A 16,423-nucleotide genomic window follows, 5' to 3' on the forward strand; every position below is an offset into this window, starting at 1 on the left:
TGACATGACTAAGATAACTTATTTGAGTGCGATAAACCCACACCTTCCCTTTTAGTTCTCTATTCTTTGCATTTATCCTAAAAAATATTCTATTTCGTCTAGTTGTTGCCTCCCTCTACGTTATCATTTATAGTTTCATTCTTTTATGTGTCTCTATCAAAAAAAAAAAATAAAATAAAATAAAATAAAAGAATGCCACGTGACCTAGAATATGTTTCAAAACACAATCCTTTTTGACTAAGAAGAGTTCAGCTATAATGCAAAGGATGTTGTTACTCTTCTAGTTTCTTTCCTCTTTTTCTTTTTTTTATTCTTTTTTCCTTCTATATCATCAGTCAGTTCATTGGAATTATTCTTCCTCTTCCTATGAGACTGTTCAAGTAATTTTAAATCTGATGTCACCGTATTTCGTAGAATTATACTCAGTTTTATATATTCTTTCGTATTGTTTCCAAATGTATTCTGTGTAAAATTGTCTTTTACCCATGGCACAACATATAGGTTGAAATAGTCAACTTTCAGTATACCTCTTTGTACTATATTCCCAGATTTATCAGTTCCTGATATAATATCACCATTTGAAACTAATACATTAACAAATTTTTGTGCTAGTTCTAGGCTTTTAAAATTTATTGAACCACAAGTGGCCTTATGATTTATTATCATAGATAGTGGATGGTCATCTTTCCATTTAGAGTTATTTAATAGTTGCGATATTCTATCAGCTATCTTCCACTCAGCTAAAGATGGGTATATATTATAGATGAAGAATCTTGTTGTCTGAATTTTGCTTTCTTCAAGGGATTCGTTTAAAGGTAATCTTTCTAATAAATGTTGGATATTGACATTTGCAAATTTATTCAAATCAATCTTTGATAATTGTTGCAAGGAAGCCTTTGATTTATTAGTTGTCAATTTAGACATTTCTCTTTGCAAAGACTCCTTCATTTCTTGCATTAAAATATCCAACTGTGTTTTATCGTTGGTCATCATCGCAGCACTACCAATTTTCTTATTACCCTTTTTCAATGCAAGAAACCGTTTCATCATCTCATTTGTTGCTTCTTTGGTGGTGATGTTATAGCCCTTAATTAAAGATAACAACTGATCTCGTTCTTCAATAGAAATATGCCACAACATGTCTAGCATGCAACATTGACAAACATTTCTTTGTTTGGCACATGTGGAACATATAATAGTTTTGATTATTGTATTTGATCTTTTATCTCTTTTGAAATGGAATAGGTCAAATGCTAAATTACATAACCTACACTCTGCACCGTCTGGGACTTTAATCATTCTAATGTCTTCCTCTGGTCCGAGACATTCGTCACATATAATAGGACTAGCTGACATAGTGTTAATGGACTTTTTTGTCTATTTTTATGGATTGACTTTCTTGCAGAGAAAAAGATTAAGGTTTATTCGAGTTTTTGCCAACTTGTACGCTAAAGAACGATTAGAGTATCTTCATTTATTGTGCCTCTTCTAATCTTTCAAAAATCTTTCTAAAAATTGTTCGGGAAGCCAGAAAATTCAAACGCAACTTTAATACAAAAATGAAAATGAAAATGAAAATTGAACATTGCCTTAAGATCTTTTCGAAATTATCTGCAGAATACATAAAAAACACTTTAAGAATAAATAGAAGATTATCATTACACGTTATATAAATATCTTGTATAAGATCAGCCTAAAAATGGTTCTATAAATAGGTCATGCGGTAGAAAATGATTATATGAATAGTTAAAAAGAAAGAAAGAAAGAAAGAAAAAAGTTCATTTTCTTCTTCTTCTTTGTTGTTTTTTCAAATGAGTTCTATAATGTTGTAGACAATTATCATGTCTGGAAAACCTCTGATTACAACCTTCGTATGGACAGGTATAGTTTCTTTCCCCTGTATGAATTCTATTGTGTCTTGATAGATGACCAGATGTAGTGAACGCCATTGAGCATGTTTTACAACGGAATTTCCTTTGTCTTGTTGATGGAATGGGCACAGCCAAAGGCATGTTTTTTTGTGTTGGTGCTGTTGTAGATGACACTGTAGTAGCTGACTGTATCCGTTGATGTGATGAAGAATTCAAAGGAGTAGTAGGATAATTTATATTACAAAGTTTCAAGATCACTGGACCATTTTCAGCAGTTACTACTTCTTTATTTATGTAATTTATCTTGCGTCTTCTGAAAAGAGGAATTTTGCTTGCTATAGTGATTACCTCTGGTGATTTCATTTCACAAGGTTCTGGTGGTGGGGTTAGTGTGTTAGATCTGATTGTTGTGGACGACATTGAAAAAATTTTTGGAGATCTTGGAGGCGATGGTAAATACGATTGTGTACAACCTGGATCAGTAATAACATTATTTGTAGTTGGTTTTATATATTGAGGGTGAGAAGTTGGTAACTGTGTCGTATTAGTGAAAGTGATCGTAGAGGTGGTAGCAGCAATGTTAAAATCAGTCCTCCTTGTATTAGAGAACAAATCTCTATCTAATTTTGATATTAAATCTCTTTCTATTCTGTGCGTGTTATTAGGGCATAAAGGTAGAAGTGTGTTAAATTTTGTGAAAGGAGTTGGAATATTTATAAGTAATTGGGAAGACATTGTTTTTTTTATCAGTATGGTAAATAATTAGTAACACAAAAATAGTATTTAGCCCTTATTTGATTGATTCAAGGGTATATGTAAAGTAAATTTGCAGTAAACAGAATGGATATTTATAGAGATTGAAATATTTTAGTATTTTACCCTTCCTATGTGTGTAGCTGATTATAGTATATGTATGTATGTATAGATATACATGTGTTTGTATTTATATATATTGGTTTGAAGTGTAAGAGATAAGAGTTCCTATTAACCCTGTATACTATTAATAAAGAATTACACGATCGTAAAGTTAACTTTGATGAATTCTACAAGCAAAGTGCCACATCAATATGAATTATAAGAATCCATCTTGTTGTTTTATAAAATATCCTTGAGGACGTACTGTTGTTACAAACGAACTATTTCTTACGTTTTTACTATTTCATTATTGTGAAAGAAGAAACATACTCATCAATCCAATATTAAGCCGTTTGGATTATTGTTGTTGAGAAGAAAAAACAAAAACTAACAATATCCTAAGTTACAGATTGCAGTGTGGATAGTCATCTTAATGCGTCTCGTTAAATAAGAAATAACAATAAGAAGACACTCCATTTTTGCTTAAATTAATATTTCATTCAGGCAAATTTAAAAATAACCACTCATTCTTTTCTTGTTTTTTTCCTTTGTAACTTGATTTGTTTCGAATCAAGGAGATACAAATAAAACGTGTTTAGGTTATTTAATGCTATGACGTCGATTTTGATTAGAATTAAACAGGAATTAGTCCCTAATTTGTAATTCGGTTCAAGGTGTATACGAGGTTTATGTAGGGTTTTACCTCAATGTGTGAAGTTCAAATTATTGTTTATAAAAACATGTAACTTATGATTTAGGTGTTTCATAAAAATTTTATCTCTCATGGAAATGAAACAGTTTACATATTTTAGGTTTTCTCTATTTTTTGGTTAAAAAAGGTCAAAAAAGGAAACTTCTGTGCGTTCATATAAGGGTTCGCACCACTATGCAGTTTATTTTCAATTAAATGTCAAAAACAAAATTAGGTCTTGATTTGTGGTTCTTCAAAGAAATTATCTAGGTTTTTCTATTTTTTCCTATTTTTGTGTCAATTCGTATAAATCTTTCGCTTGTTTCCATCATTATTATTTGATTCTAAACGACAAATTAATTTGAAAATGCACAAACGTTTATGTCGAACTTTCAAAAAAAAAAAAAAAAAAAAAAAAAAAAAATAATAATAATAATAATAATAATAGCAAAGAGACGTATATGATTTTTTGTTTTATACGAAAAATCATCAGTCTTAAAAACTTTCAGAACACTCTAACTTTATTCAGAAAACATGTTAAAATACAGTAACATGGTATGGAATATGTTACAATATATGGTTATACACACAAGAATAAGAAACCTTAAGCAGATCAAGTTATTTCTCACAAGTTAAGTACATTCAGAAGAGCATACGATATGCCTTAACGATGGGCTTACTTTTTACTCATTGGTAGAGATAATACCATACAGAAAGTATTAAAAAACCGTAAATAAATCAGTTTATTTAGTAAAATAAGCACTTTATGCCTTATTTTTAATCGGTGTATTACCTATAACCCTAATTTTTTTTTAAAAAAAATTTATAATGCAAACAATTAAACCCCCTCACTAACAAGAGTAAGTAATATTGCAAAATACAGAAAGTTTTATAATTAAAAAATTGCTTGTCCAAATTATATTGAGAAAAAGTTGTGTGTTCACGAAAATGAAATTGTTCAATGCCAGGGATCATTGTAAAATCAATTGTTGAGTTTATTTTACATGGGGAAGTATTGTGTTATTGTTGTAAACTTATTGTTGTTTAGCAACTTTTTAATAAAAATACAATAACTAAAGCTTGTTATTTTTACGAGAGGAATTCACCATAAATATTTTCTCTTTGTACGACTGAACATCACACGTGTTCTCTTTTTCTTTTCTTTTTTTTTTCATTTTTGCCGTCTTTTCTTTTTTTACTTAAAAGAAAGATTGAAAGTGTCTTGTTAGAAGCATTGGTAATATTCGAAGTCATCTTTGGTTAAATTCTTAAATGGCATAATACATGTGACATTTTTGATTCAAAAATTTCAGTTTTCATATTGGTCGGAGAATTAATTAGAGGTTATTTTGATTTACGAGGTTAAAAATAAAAACTATTTTTTTTTATTTTATTTTAACGACAACTTGGGTGATATATTTCATTGTTGGTTTGATTGATATGTGTACGTGAGTGGGTTTTTATAGATCGGACTGAGGTTTGAGAGATCATGGCTTAGAACATCACTTTTTTGGAGAAGTTTCACTGGTTTCTCTATAATTTTGTGAACTTTGTCGTTTTACAATAAAAAAGACAACGTTTTCGTTTTGATAAATGGGGAAGTCATTTATAGAGATTCCAAGAACAAGAATGTAAGAGTTGTTTTATGTAATTGGATGAATCATATCAATTAGTATAAGTATAAATACCCTTACATAAGCTTTATATATTACTATTTAATAACCCTGATGTTGTATTATTACTTCTTCTTGTTGTTTTCTTTTTCTTGTATGATATTAAGAGTTACTTCTTAGTATCATTACTAAGATGTATTTAAATAAGATGATTACCCCTAGCCTATCTCTCAATAATCAAAGGCCTCTTAACAAGATCTGATATAATTGTCGCTCCCTGGAAATCCTCCAATCAGATTCAATACCTTATACAAGCCACTGCGCACATGGCTGTACCAATCCTCCACCCAGACACTCAGGTGTTACCCTCGGAATTGCGTATCTACTGGATTTCTAGTTAAGTTCCTTACAAAGAATAGACTAGGTCCACATTAAAAAGTAAAGTATTCATTATTAATAAAATATCCCTACTAAAAATTTTGTTTGTAAAGCAAAGAGTCGAGAAGTATTTAGTTGAAATATATGGCGATTAATAATAGTGAGAAATTTTGATAACTTAAAAATATTTCAGGATTAAGTTGGGCAGAAATATGTTAATATAGAAAGGCATAAGAGTAAGTTGAATAAAGTATGAGTATGGCTTATTTAATATTTTACCAAGACACTTGTATTAATATAGAAATAAATGAGTGTTTTTTTTAGGTAATAGTAATATTTACTGTAACTTCTTTCAAATCTTTCAATGGACCGATAACATTGAATTGGTTGATATTTAGGATATGTTAATTTTTAAGAACAGTACCTTTCTTAATGTAATAGATGATATTTATGATTTCCTTATAAATCTTATAAGTAAAAAAGTTATTATTTAATATTCCCTGGGAAAAAAAAAAAAGAGCAGTAATTTATTACAAAAGAAATCTAAAGTGTTATCAAATTAGTAGCATATGCTTCATGTTTATATAACAGGAAATACTTTGGAAGGTTGAAATGTACATGAGATAGTATAAAAATTATCAAATGGTACTTGAATTTGAACTAAGCTGTGTTATCAATTATAACACAAATAAAAACAATAAAAGAAATGGTAATTAAGAAATCAAGGAGAAGACATTATTTGTTCAGTAGTTGAAATTATATGGTTAGGATAAGGAAAACAAAAGGTAAGAAGACAGATTTTGTCTAAATCATAAAAGAGTAAAAGTTGTAATGGTATTATGTGTATTATGTTATGTGTAAGAATACAAAAAGAAAATGAAAGTTATTTGATATATTTTAATATAAATCCAAACATCGTTCCTTAGTGTTTAACTAACTTATTAAAATTAAAAATTGTCATCTCAAAATAATTTTTATTCTTAATTATTCAAACACTAAGTTCCAATCTTAGAAATTTTCATTTTTTACCTTTAAATTATCGATATTGTTGAGAATTTGCGCCTGTAAAAATTGGATAACTAGTATACGTTCTCAATGTTATATCTATATACATCGTGTACAAAATTATTATTAAGTTCTTAAGTTTTTTTATTTATATATAGTATATAGATGATGATGTAAAAAAGATAAATAAGGGAAGAAACATGATATGAAAAAAATGTTGGTTTTATATATTTTCATATCTGGCACATCTCGTCTATGAATGGAACCAATTTATCGATATGGCTTGCTTGCATTTACTGATAAACAAACAATGCATTTTCCACATTCTGATATCAATTTATATTTGCTAAAATCTAATTGGTACACCTATCTATTTCTAGAATATTCACTTTTAGTAAATAAAATATTTTAAAATCATGTTTAATATCTGTCAAGTTGAATAATTATTTAAAAAACGTTCCTGATTTAAATGTAAAGTTAGATTTCGTGTTTTTAATTCGAATTTCTTTATCTAGCCTTCTCTTTTTTCTAACCAAAACTGAAATTGCCCAAACTTAATCTAAAACATAAATTCAAAATGCGACAAGTATACTCGTTAAGTAAACAATTATTTACAAAAAGTTATGTAAATCACTAAATATGTAACTTAAGGTGTTAATTATTGTTAAACTATGACTAAACACACATTCACTAATTTAAATTAAATTTCTAATTAATTAAAAAAGTTATAAATGTTTAAATTACCAAAAAATTGAATTTAAAATGAACCACACTGTATATTTCATCTTGTTTATCACTTATGTAAAAAAAATGCAATTAAACCATATAAAATAATGTTATAGTACAATTAATAGCCTGCTATAAATATGTTATAAAATATGATGTTTATACTTTTCCGCTGTTATACTTGCTAAAATCGAGTGTTCAAGAATAAATAAATAAATCTATACTAAAGTGTAGTATATTTATATTTCATTTATCAATAAATATAAACAAAACAGAGTGAAATTTTTATTCAATCTACAAAAAAGAAATGACAGGTATGAATATTTATAAAGCCAACAATTTTTTCATATTATGTTCTTATACTTGTAGATTATACCCATACGCATCTTATCTATTGTTTTAATTTTGAAAAGTTCATTCGAAAATTTTTTCTCTTTTTTCATCATTGAGATGGAGAATCTCTCCTTCAGGAGATTTTCCAGATCTACTATGGCTTTAGACACACCCTAATGTGTTTTTCCCTTTTCATCCTGATTGATACAAATTCAAGATCTGTCATTATACAAAACGAACTGCTTATTCAGTGAATATATTCACGCTGAAGGATCATTTACCTAAAAAAAATTACATATAACCTCAATCAACTATCCATTTACATATATCCATACATAATATATTATTACAATCACACATACATTATTACCTAGAACAAGAATTTTCTTCTAAGAACATCATTTTTAGATTTACCAGATTTAACCTTAAATTTAGTTTTGCTTTTAAAAAAGTTTTAATAATTTCATAGATAAATATATATATAGTCTTTAGTTCAGCAAAGCCATAAATTCAAAGCACAGTATTATCTTGTGATTATATTAAATAAATCCTCATTGCATGTGATTACAATACAAAACAAAGCAAACATACACATAAAGAAACAATTGAATGACGCAATAATAAAATCTTACTTTTTCATTAACATCACAAAATAATTTATTATATAATGGTAGTACCCTATCTAAACCAGCTATCTTAGTTTACGCTTCTCTTAACTATATTTTTTTAATATCTGTTAATTCAATATCTTAACCTAAAAATTACTTCATTTTGACATATATTTAATCAAGTACTACCCTTAGTTTTTTATAATTGTACTTTAATAAAAAAAAAACTGATGAGCCTCCTAATTTCCTGGAAAATGATTATAAAAATAGTAAATACTTGCTTTCTGTTTGTGAGGTTACAAACTTATATCAGAAGTCGAAAATAAGTGCAATTATAGAATTATAAATTTTTGAAAACGTCACACAAGCTCCATTTTTTAATGAAATTACTAGGATTTTTTTAGTATTACAGACATACACCACTAGTATAACTGACAATAATAAATCTTTTCAATACGAAGGTTGTTGTCTATATAACCACTCTATCTATATCAACATACACCAATGCATCAATTTTGTTGAAAATATTTTATGAAAAAACAACTCCGAGCCAAAGTCCTTTAAATATCAGCATATATGTACCCTATGAAAATGTTGATAAATATTCTTGTAAACACATTAAATCCTGCAAAAGACACTAATTTATCACAAGAATCCAACATTAAAAATAGTATTCAAATATAACATTTGGATGTCACAGTTATGCATAGTACAAACTCTTCAGTCAATAGCGATGTTCTCGTTTTTCAGATTTATAAATTCTATATCTATCTATATATTATATATTTCTCTTAACTACTCATCCTATACAATATAGTTTATATAGTACATTCTATATGACATATAAAAACTGGATATCACTATAAACAATCTTGAGAATTCCTTAGTCGACGACAACGTTCTTGTTTTTCTTGTTTTTCTTGTTTATATAACTATGTTTATCTGTATATACTAGTTACTTCTCGTGTAGAGAATGGTTCATATGTCATACATAAACAACTAATCAAGCTATATCTATCTATTTTAGCGTCTAGAAGAGTATATCTCTCGTAATTGGGTTTTCACTTATTACATTATACCCTCAAACTGAGCTTCTCTGATATTAACATCTCAACTACTGCAAAATACAAAAAATGAAGGATGCGAGGTTCGAACTCGCGCGGACACCGTCCAACAGATCTTAAGTCTGCCGCCTTAGACCACTCGGCCAACCCTCCTTAAAATTTACATCCACTGTTGTGGAATAGAATAATTATAACCATCAAGATTACATAAGATCCTGAATGAATCTAGAACCAATTAGTGTATTAATAAGCCATACATGTGCTACAACATTAGATGCTGCATAATAAAAAGATTGGATTACATAAGATCTTGGCAAATCTAGAATTTACCTATTGTTTTATTAAGTCCCACGTGTATTACTAATCACCATGATTAGAGAATTGGGATGCAGTTCTAATCCAGTAGTGCACCTAAATTAATATAATAAATTTTAGGGTTTGAATCAGTCAAGTCATTAATGTAGTAATCTGAATAATCGATCGAGCTCCAGAAAACATATAAAAGGACAACGTTTTCAGGAGATAAAAGATCATCTTCCATAATCGTTTCTTGTAAATAATTTATATATTATGTATAAACAAAATAGAACAAGCAAGTAACAAGTCAAGTAACTTCGAATAAGTACATTAGCTCGATATAAGCCGCTTAATATATAAGACCGTTTTAGTAATTATACTATCGACTATAGTTGATTACTGTCTCGATTATTTGAATTACTATTAATATTATTTGCGCTTCCCTGGAATACACAAAGAACTTCACCACACCATACTACAACATCCACTGTTGTAGATCAACCTTGATATTATGATTATAAAAATATTGTGATGATTGTCAAGAAAAGTTCTAGTTTGGATTTATAGGACTTAGGGTTTGTTGATAAATCCCACATGATTGTTGAATACTATGTAACAAAATGAAACATTCATGAAACATTAAATAGCTAATTAAGGAGAAATGTATCTACGGTGACAGTCGTTACAGAACCTCAAATAAGAAACTATCAACCCATAGTTCATATATAAAGGACCAGTATCTTGGTATCTAAATTTATATGTTTGGTTGATTTATAAATATGTAGCTGTTGGAAAATGAGAGTTTATTACTGTCATTTTCATAAGAATTATTTTTAATTAGTTTTTCTATATATTATGTGGTGTACGGATGTACATAATATCAGGAAAACATTTTAATTGTCACCAAATATGTCTTTCGAAGATTTGAAAAGAAATGAAAAACTTTAAAAGAAAACTTAAAGTAAATAAAAGAATGTATACTGAATACACTATATAATAAATATGTACAGGTATTTAATACAAAAACATAACAAGTATCTATAACTTAATGATGTCTATCATTACCATGGACGCAGAAGGCTCCAAATTCCAACATGGTAGCGTCGCCGTTGTTGATGATAACGATACTGGGAACGATAAAATCATCAATGATCAAATCAATGACTTGAAAAAAGAAATTGTACAAGTCATATCTAATACAGATTTGACTGTAAGTGAAAAGACAAAGAAAACTAAAGAGTTAGGGGAATTGATTGAGGCCCTACAAAAGATTTTAAAAATTGGAAAAGACATGGACAATGTTCACATAGAAAAAAATATAGATGTTGAACAAAAGATAGATCTTATTCCAAAGAATCAAGAAATAAATAATTATAAAGGTTACATACTTTTATCAAAGAAAGATGAATATGGTTTTTATTATACTTTTAAAAATTTAGATGGCAATATTATTAAATATTACTATGAAAATGATAACTATAAATTTAACAAGAAATTATCTAAAATTGAGGAAATTCCAATCTGGTTCAGATCATTATCCAGATATCTAAAATCATGGAACTTTGATGATGTTACACAATTGACAGGTAAAATAGAAATAGATAAAAATGAAGAGGAAATAATTAGAAACATTGTTATTAATTCTATGACTGATGATATGGAAAATTTTGACTTGGATGAAAAATCAGGTATTGAAGCTATTTTGTTTATTAAACAGCTACTAGGTGAAGAATTCCCTAGAAGAGTTAAGGACAGAATGTGGAAAGAACTGATTGTTGATGAGTTCTGTACTGAACCAGAAAGGATTACCAAGGAATTTATGTACATGGTGAACTTAGAGAAATGGAGCCATGTAAAAGATGATTTCTATAGAATAAATGATAACTTTTTAAAAACAAAAATTGAAGAATCATTAACAAAAAACGTAAAACAAGAAATGATTAACAATTTTTTAACCGGTAAATTAAAAGGTGACTTAAGGCAATTGAATGTTGAACAATATATAAAAGCAATTCGGGATTCAATTAGATTGATGAATATAGAATACTGTGAATCAAAAAATTTAACCCGTATTGAAAAAAGAAGATGTATTAACTGTAATTCGTGTTTACATTATGCCAAAAATTGTAGAAAAATCAATAATAACAATACTTACTTGAAAGGAATAAATTATAATAAGAAAGAAGACAAGGAAGAGAAGAAGTTACTTAGGCCTGGTGAAATCAATGAATCAGAACACTAGATCAATAAAAGAAAAGGTAAATGAACTGAATACCATCAAGAAAGAAATGAAGAACATGAATACTAACATAGATTCCAGAGAAAAGAATATGAAAATCGAAAAGAACAAAAAACAACAGACTCGAAAAGAATCAAACATTAAAGATATACATAATAAGTACAATATAAAGATAAAAAAAACATACTCAAAAAATAAAACTAATGACAAAGTAGTTATTGATACAGCTGCTGGTATACATTTGGTACACAATAAAGACTGGTTATTAAACTTTTCATCATTGATAAAAGGACCAGAATATTGGGGTGTAGGGGATGATAGAAACCCAATAGAAATACTTGGAGAAGGGATACTACCAATTAAAGGAGGTAGAAATAAAATAATTGGTGTTACAGCATACTATTCTCCAAAACAAGATGCAACAATTTTGTCTGCAGACAAACTATATCAAGAAACTGGCATTACCTTAGACAAAGGGTATGAATCGCTAGTGAACAAAGAAAATGAGTTTGATACGAAAACCTTAAAATTAGGAAACACCATATGGGTCGATACAGATAAAATTATAGCTGTCAAGATGACTGATAAGATAATTAGAGCAGTTAAACCTATTAATCCATTAGCGATAAAACCTAATATCACACTTTTAGAAGCTCACTTACGTTTAAATCATTTTCCAGCCAGTGGAATAATAAAATCAATAGAAATGAACAATTTTGATGATGTGAAAATGATAAATGATAAAAAAAATTCTAAAAATATATGGTGTGAGATATGCGCTTCAGGTAAATTACATCGACACTTTCATTATACTGGTTCTATGAATCACTACACTTCACAAAAGGAACCAGGTGCTTCTTGGAGCTTGGATATATTTGGTCCTGTTGAGCATGTTAAAGAAAGATATTTACTCATAATGGTGGATAGTGTATCGAGATTTATTATTGCAACAACCCATATCAAGAAAAATAAAAATGAAATAGGAGAACAAATTGGATACAATATAAATTGGATTGAAAAACAATTCGATGTAAAAGTTAAAGAGTTAATCATGGATAGGGGTAAAGAGTTTGACAATCACGTAGTTGAAGAATTAGCTCACGAAAACGGTATTAATATTATATATACTTCTACTGAAGATCACCAAGCTAATGGAAGAGCTGAAAGAGGTATAAGAACAATTATTGAGGACACAAGAACATTATTGCTACAATCAAGACTTCCCTTAAGGTTTTGGACATATGCAGCTAAAGCTTCAGTGAATGTGAGAAACTGCGTATATAACAAAAATGTTGGAGAATCACCATTAATGAAAATATCAAAACATAAAGTGAAAATTAAATTAAGATCATTCATACCATTTGGTGCCCCAGCTATGATATGGGATTACAGAAGCAGAAAAACAGAAGCACCAGGAAAAAGGGCTATAACACTATCCAAGGATCCAAAAGGTTTTGGATATTATTTTTATGTACCAAAAGAAAAAAGAGTGATAAGTACCACAAATTATATATTACCAGATTATACAATAAATCACAGTTTAAATGAGAAGAAAGGATATGATATTATTGGTACATTTTTACATGAGGTCAAAAACAAAATTGGAGATATAAATGACATTGATTATGACGAGAATGAAATAGTAACATTGTTACCATCAGATTTTGAAAATGAACATGATAATCTGGTAGATGTTTTACACGAAGATGAAATAAGAGTTAAAGAACATTTACTAAATGACATCCAAGAAGAAATTAACGATGTAACGCCAATTATTGAACCTAGAAGCATAGAAAATATTAAATTAGATGAATTGTTTGACGATTTTGAAGTTGAAGAAGAACATATCAGCGAGGAAACGGAATCAAGAGAGTCATTAGGAGAAGAGCTGATTACTTCTCAAAATACTGTAGACACAGAACAGGATGAACAAGATGAACTGAATGTGAACAAATATGAACCAGAAACTAATTATAATGATAATAATAAAAATACTGGTGTCGAACAATATCCGGAATTAAACAGCACATATAAATCTCAAGAAAATGATCAAGCTAGTTTCATGCAAGACTCATTGGTAAGTAAATGGAAGGATATATTGAAAAATAAGATTGAACAGGAAGAAATTAAAACAAACATTATTGAAGACTCATTTAAACATAGTAAAGCATATGCCTTGGAGAAACTTAACGAAACACATACAACAGAAAAGAAATTAGAAACTGATAAACAACTAGTCTTAGAGAATGACCTCAATATAACACTACAGGAACCTGATACTCTTAATATAGAACAAGAAGACACACAAAAAGAAAAAGATAATGTTGAACAACGGAAAGTATCAGAAATAGAATTAAGCAATAATGAAGGCGCAGAAAATATTTTGAAACATGAAGAAATAACAACAATGGATACAAACATAACAGGTCAGATAGGACATAATTTAAAGAAATCATCAAAATCATTGAGATCAACTAATAATAAATTACATCAAGAAATTAATGACAATGTTAAAAATTTTATAAAACGGAAGATAGAAACTGAACACAAAAAGGAAAAGGAAAAGAACAATGAAAATAACAGTTTACAACAAGTTCTAGAAAGAGAAAAGGCACTGGAAAGTAATGATATTAGTGTTGCTAAGATTGACGAAGAACAAGAAAAGTATTATGATGCTAAAGAATCTGTTTCACTAGTATCTACATTACCAAAAGAGGAAGATAATTTAACTAAATCAACCAATACTACAGACTGGACAAAAAAAAACTTTACTTCCTTAAGGAAACCTAAAATTAAAGAATTAAAGAAAAGATTATTAGAAAACAACTTCGAAGAAACCAATCTTGATAATATCCCCAAGATTAATTTAACTAATATTGATAAAAAAATAAAGACTTACACCCTAAGAAGATTTTTAAGAAGAAAAAGATAATTCGTTATATTACTCCTACAGAAAAATGGGAAGAATTCACACCTGAATCACGGGGGGAAAGTGTTCCAGAAAGAAAGATTAGAGCATTATTTTATAAACAAGCTATAACTGAGAATCAAAATTTAGAAGAAAAGATTAAATTCATAGAAGCGTATAATAAAGAATTACAAAATCTAGTTAATATGAAAGTAATTGATTTGAATATTGCCATAGACAAAAGTAAAATACAAAAGGATAAAATCGTAGGAACAAATTCTATTTTTACGATTAAGAGAGATGGAACTTATAAAGCCAGAATTGTTTGTAGAGGCGATCAACAAACAAGCAGTAGTTATAATGATATTGAAACATCCATTTTAAGTCTTGATTCATTGCGAATTCTATTGATTATTGCTAACAATAAGAAGATGAAATTAAAGACTTTAGATATCAACCATGCATTTTTATATGCAACCTTAAATGAAGAGTTGTATATACAACATCCAAAAAATGCAAGAAAGGTTACTCCATTAAGAAAGGCATTGTATGGACTAAAACAAAGCCCTAAAAGATGGAATGAAACCTTAAAAGAGTCTATGAATGGTATGGGTCTATATGATAATATTTACTCACCTGGATTATTCGTTTCAAAGGATGGTAATTTAATGATAGCAGCATATGTTGATGATTGTATAATTGCTGCTAGAACAGATCAAGAATTAGATGAATTTATAAATACATTGGAAAAACAATTCTCAATAAAAATAGTTGGTGGAATGAAAAATAATATGCTTAATACAGATATTTTGGGAATGGATTTGAATTATGATTATGAAAAAGGGGAGATAGCATTAAGCATGACTAGCTATATAAAGAGATTAGAAAAGGAACATCCAATGATATTAAATGATAAATTAAAAGAAGAAATGATTCCAGATATTGATAAGTTTAAAATAAATCCAAAACAAGATAAATTAATTATGACTAAAGAGGAATACAAGAAGAAAGTAAGATATTTACAAGAGTTAATCGGTAAATTAAATTATATTAGGTCTAGAGGAAGAATTGATATAGAATGTGCAGTAAGTAAAATGGCTCGATTAGTTTTATATCCTCATAAAAAGGTAATTGAGTTAACCGAACAAATACTAAAATATGTTTATAAAACACAAGATACAAAGACTGTTTTTAAAAGAGAAGAAGTAGAAAATATATCAAACATCACGGTGATTTCAGATGCTTCGCTAGCATCTGAATTTGATCTTAAATCAAGATGTGGTGCATTAATATGGTTAGGAAACAATTTTTTCCATGGATTTTCAAAAAAATCATCAATTTTATGTACATCATCAGCAGAAGCTGAATTAGATGCCATAAATCAGGCTGAGAAAATTGCATTGCTATTAAAATTGAAATTAGAAAAGATGATGGATTTTAAAAACATAAGAATATGTGTAATTACTGATTCCAAACCAGCATTGGACTGGTTGAAACAAGATTATTTTAAAGCAAGAACCAAATTTTTGGGACTTAGAATTGAAAGATTAAAAGAAAGAATATTAGATTCAGACTTAAGTCTAAGAAAAATCAGTGGAAAAGAAAATCCTGCAGATCCATTAACAAAATCCACTACTAATAAAGATATAAATAAATTAAGAATGATTGTACAACATGAATTAACACCCAAAGAGTTGCTTCCAATCACTGTCCTCTGGAATGCTGGTAATGGAAATCATTAAGTTATAGTGAACAGGAGGAAGTTATAAGAAAAACCAATTAAAGGGGCATGTTGGAAAATGAGAGTTTATTACTGTCATTTTCATAAGAATTAT

At 28.4% G+C, this 16,423-nt stretch overlaps 5 protein-coding genes and 1 non-coding gene across 6 annotated transcripts; 3 read left to right on the plus strand and 3 right to left on the minus strand.

Annotated features, from left to right (window-relative positions):
• Nucleotides 1–252: 252 nt before the first annotated feature.
• ECM2 (Pre-mRNA-splicing factor ECM2) lies at nucleotides 253–1,356 on the minus strand (the record flags this gene model as incomplete). Its single annotated transcript, XM_064859128.1, has 1 exon — nucleotides 253–1,356. One exon carries the CDS (start codon nucleotides 1,354–1,356, stop codon nucleotides 253–255), a length of 1,104 nt encoding a protein of 367 aa, XP_064713937.1.
• A 422-nt stretch (nucleotides 1,357–1,778) lies between these two features.
• On the minus strand, nucleotides 1,779–2,606 carry NRG2 (Nrg2p; the record flags this gene model as incomplete). Its single annotated transcript, XM_064859129.1, has 1 exon — nucleotides 1,779–2,606. The coding sequence occupies one exon, from the start codon at nucleotides 2,604–2,606 to the stop codon at nucleotides 1,779–1,781; it is 828 nt and encodes a 275-aa protein (XP_064713938.1).
• A 6,608-nt stretch (nucleotides 2,607–9,214) lies between these two features.
• Nucleotides 9,215–9,297, minus strand: PWA37_002570. The gene has a single exon. It is a non-coding gene; the product is annotated as a tRNA-Leu (tRNA).
• Nucleotides 9,298–10,489: 1,192 nt separating this feature from the next.
• PWA37_002571 (uncharacterized protein) lies at nucleotides 10,490–11,683 on the plus strand (the record flags this gene model as incomplete). The annotated part of the gene is made up of 1 exon (XM_064859130.1): nucleotides 10,490–11,683. The coding sequence occupies one exon, from the start codon at nucleotides 10,490–10,492 to the stop codon at nucleotides 11,681–11,683; it is 1,194 nt and encodes a 397-aa protein (XP_064713939.1).
• A 46-nt stretch (nucleotides 11,684–11,729) lies between these two features.
• PWA37_002572 (uncharacterized protein) lies at nucleotides 11,730–14,612 on the plus strand (the record flags this gene model as incomplete). The annotated part of the gene is made up of 1 exon (XM_064859131.1): nucleotides 11,730–14,612. The coding sequence occupies one exon, from the start codon at nucleotides 11,730–11,732 to the stop codon at nucleotides 14,610–14,612; it is 2,883 nt and encodes a 960-aa protein (XP_064713940.1).
• Nucleotides 14,613–14,794: 182 nt separating this feature from the next.
• Nucleotides 14,795–16,330, plus strand: PWA37_002573 (uncharacterized protein; the record flags this gene model as incomplete). Its single annotated transcript, XM_064859132.1, has 1 exon — nucleotides 14,795–16,330. The coding sequence occupies one exon, from the start codon at nucleotides 14,795–14,797 to the stop codon at nucleotides 16,328–16,330; it is 1,536 nt and encodes a 511-aa protein (XP_064713941.1).
• Between the last annotated feature and the right edge of the window lie 93 nt (nucleotides 16,331–16,423).

Source organism: Arxiozyma heterogenica (assembly GCF_036370985.1).
Source record: "Arxiozyma heterogenica strain weizmannii chromosome Unknown scaffold_21, whole genome shotgun sequence".
NCBI lineage: Eukaryota > Fungi > Ascomycota > Saccharomycetes > Saccharomycetales > Saccharomycetaceae > Arxiozyma > Arxiozyma heterogenica.